This window comes from Triticum urartu, chromosome 5 (genome assembly GCF_003073215.2).
Source record: "Triticum urartu cultivar G1812 chromosome 5, Tu2.1, whole genome shotgun sequence".
NCBI classification, from domain to species: domain Eukaryota; kingdom Viridiplantae; phylum Streptophyta; class Magnoliopsida; order Poales; family Poaceae; genus Triticum; species Triticum urartu.
This window is the reverse complement of record NC_053026.1, coordinates 494393912-494396227: the sequence shown is the minus strand read 5'-3', so window position 1 is coordinate 494396227 and position 2316 is coordinate 494393912. Positions and strand designations below refer to the sequence as shown.

Genomic DNA, 2316 nt, shown 5'->3' with positions numbered 1-2316 from the left:
AAATACGTCTAGATACATCCATTTCCCAGACAAGTATTTCTGGACGGAGGGAGTACTTCTTACCCAAAGGATCTTTATATCCAACAGACACAAAATATCCATTTGACTGTTCGAAATTAGTTTCACTGCTGATCTGATGTCGAGGTAATTGATGCATCGCCACCAAAACCCACCATCTCTTAAGCTAAAGTAGACCGAGCTAACCCCTATATTAGCATATTACTAAGATAAACAGAAGGCATTGTAGAATCATTTAGGACGTGAGCTTGTCAATCTGAATGTGGAGGGACACCAGCTTAGCCCCGGCCAGCAGCTTGGGCGGAACTGTGAAGAAGGTCAGCTCCTACACGGCGACGTCGCCGGGATCCCTGCTGCTTGTCACCTCCATTTCCACCTTGACGGCGTCGGTCCTGCCTTTGGGCTCCCCCAGCGAGCCGTTCGCCCATAGCTTGGCCACGTAGTGCGGTAGTGGGGACGCCCCCGCTCTGATGCAGACGACCGACACGGTGATAGGCGCGCCGATGTCGAGCACGCCGCCGACCAAGAAAAATGTGCGGTCGTCCTCCTCCGCGAATAGCAAGAGCCATGGCTCTGACAGTGGCACTTGCAGCTGGAGCCCCTTGCCATACTGGATCCTGTGCACGGGCATGGGATGCACGGTGCTGATGTGGTGGGAGAGCACCGGCAGCGGGCCTTCATAGCCGCAGATGAGCACAGGGCATTTGCAAGGCGCGAGCGGACACATGCTCTGGAGATCGGCGAGCTTGTGGTAAGTGATGTAGAGCCCACAGCCTTCGTGCGGGCACTCCACCCTCACCGAGGAGAGGACGACGTCCACCGCCAAGTTCTGCACGTCGAAGCCACCGCCGCGCTCGCACTTCTGACACTGCCGCTGGTTCCCGGGGCGCTCGACGTGGTAGTCCGCGCAAGCCAGGTGCCCTCCCTTGCACTGCACAAATCAATTGAACAACACATCAATCAAGAAACCTGCACCTTGCTCGATCAGCCGAATGGACGAGGTATATTCGAACCTCATACACTAGAGGCTTCAAGGGGCGGAGGCACAAGGGGCAGTGGAGCAAGGTGAGGTCCATCGAGACCATAGAGAGCTCCATCGTTGGGTCCTGTTCCGTCTGCATGATCTCGCCCTCCTCGTGCACAACCATCTCTCGCTTTATTAGGGTCAGGGCATTACAAAGCTTTACCATCACATATTCATACTACTTCAAGGTGCATTAAATCAACACATGCAAGTATCAAAAGGAGAGTCACGGCATGCATGCCTGTGTTGTATTTAATGCATCGGTAAACGCAAATTATTGAAATATATCGAGTGTAGTGCTTTGATGGGTTGCTTCAACTTGTACAAGACCAAGAAGTTTGATTACTACAATGCCCTCTCGCCTTAACCGCAACTGTCTTTGGCTGCATGATAGGTGGGCCACCGACCTGTTGGGCCCACCTATCATGGACGCAAAGGCAGAAGCAGTAAGTCAATGAAGTTGCGTCCCTCCCTCACCCATGAGTGTGGTGACTGGCAGGACTAGGAGAAGCTTTCTTTCGCTACACGCTCTCCCTCCCGTACGCGGTGGACATGCAGCAGTTCAATCAGTGTCAGATGGCCAGAAGCATACTGTAGTACTCCTCCACTGCAGTAGTACTCCATCGTTGGCCCTGTTTGAATCCACTGGTTAGAGTTTGTTTGGGTTAGTTTGGACTCAACTAACCCAAAAATATCCAAACAGGAGGGTTAGTTTGGGTTAGATGCATCTAACTCATCCAAAAACTCTGACCCACCCAAGAGGTGCTTATTTGAGTTAGTTCTTCTCAGGACCACTAAAAAACACCTTTTTCTCTCGCTCTTCCCGAGGCATATCCCTCCTCACTTCCTCGAAGCTTCTTGTCCTCTCGCTCCCTCCCTCTCGCACTGCCCGTGAAGGCGCCTCGCCGTGTCCACGCTCCATCTAACCCTGCTATCCAAACACCTTTTTGGTTAGAGTTAGTTTAGGGTTAGTTCTGGGTTAGAATCTAACTCTAACCTCTAACTGAGTTAGAGTATCCAAACATGGCCATTGTTCGACTTCCCGAAGAGGCGAAGAGCCAAGCGCAGCCCGGACGCTCGTGTGGCAGTTTCATGTGTAGAGTGGTCTACGATAGCGTGTACCATGCATGTAAGCTTAAGGGCCTGTTTGGTTCCAAATAAGTCACCAACTTATAAGTCGAGAAGTGAAAAAAGTGACTTATTTTGCCAAACAGACCCACTTATAAGTCACCCCCTTTTGCGTGGGTCACATCACCTTTGCATAAAAAAACAAG

At 51.4% G+C, this 2316-nt stretch overlaps 1 protein-coding gene across 1 annotated transcript; it reads right to left on the bottom strand.

Annotated features, from left to right (window-relative positions):
* Positions 1 to 343: 343 nt before the first annotated feature.
* Positions 344 to 2073, bottom strand: LOC125508571 (E3 ubiquitin-protein ligase SINA-like 7). Its single transcript, XM_048673324.1, has 6 exons — positions 2040 to 2073; positions 1848 to 1970; positions 1392 to 1462; positions 1032 to 1199; positions 630 to 949; positions 344 to 485 (listed from the first exon to the last, which is right to left on the bottom strand). The coding sequence occupies exons 1-6, from the start codon at positions 2071 to 2073 to the stop codon at positions 344 to 346; spliced, it is 858 nt and encodes a 285-aa protein (XP_048529281.1).
* Between the last annotated feature and the right edge of the window lie 243 nt (positions 2074 to 2316).

Excerpts from the sequence above, each read along its gene's own strand:
- LOC125508571 (XM_048673324.1), bottom strand. The coding sequence starts at position 2,073 with ATGGCCATGTTTGGATACTCTAACTCAGTTAGAG. Across the intron at positions 1,971-2,039 it reads ATACTCTAACTCAGTTAGAG|GGTTAGATGGAGCGTGGACA; the intron begins GTTAGAGTTAGA and ends TTTGGATAGCAG. Across the intron at positions 1,463-1,847 it reads GGGAAGAGCGAGAGAAAAAG|GTGGGCCCAACAGGTCGGTG; the intron begins GTGTTTTTTAGT and ends CGTCCATGATAG.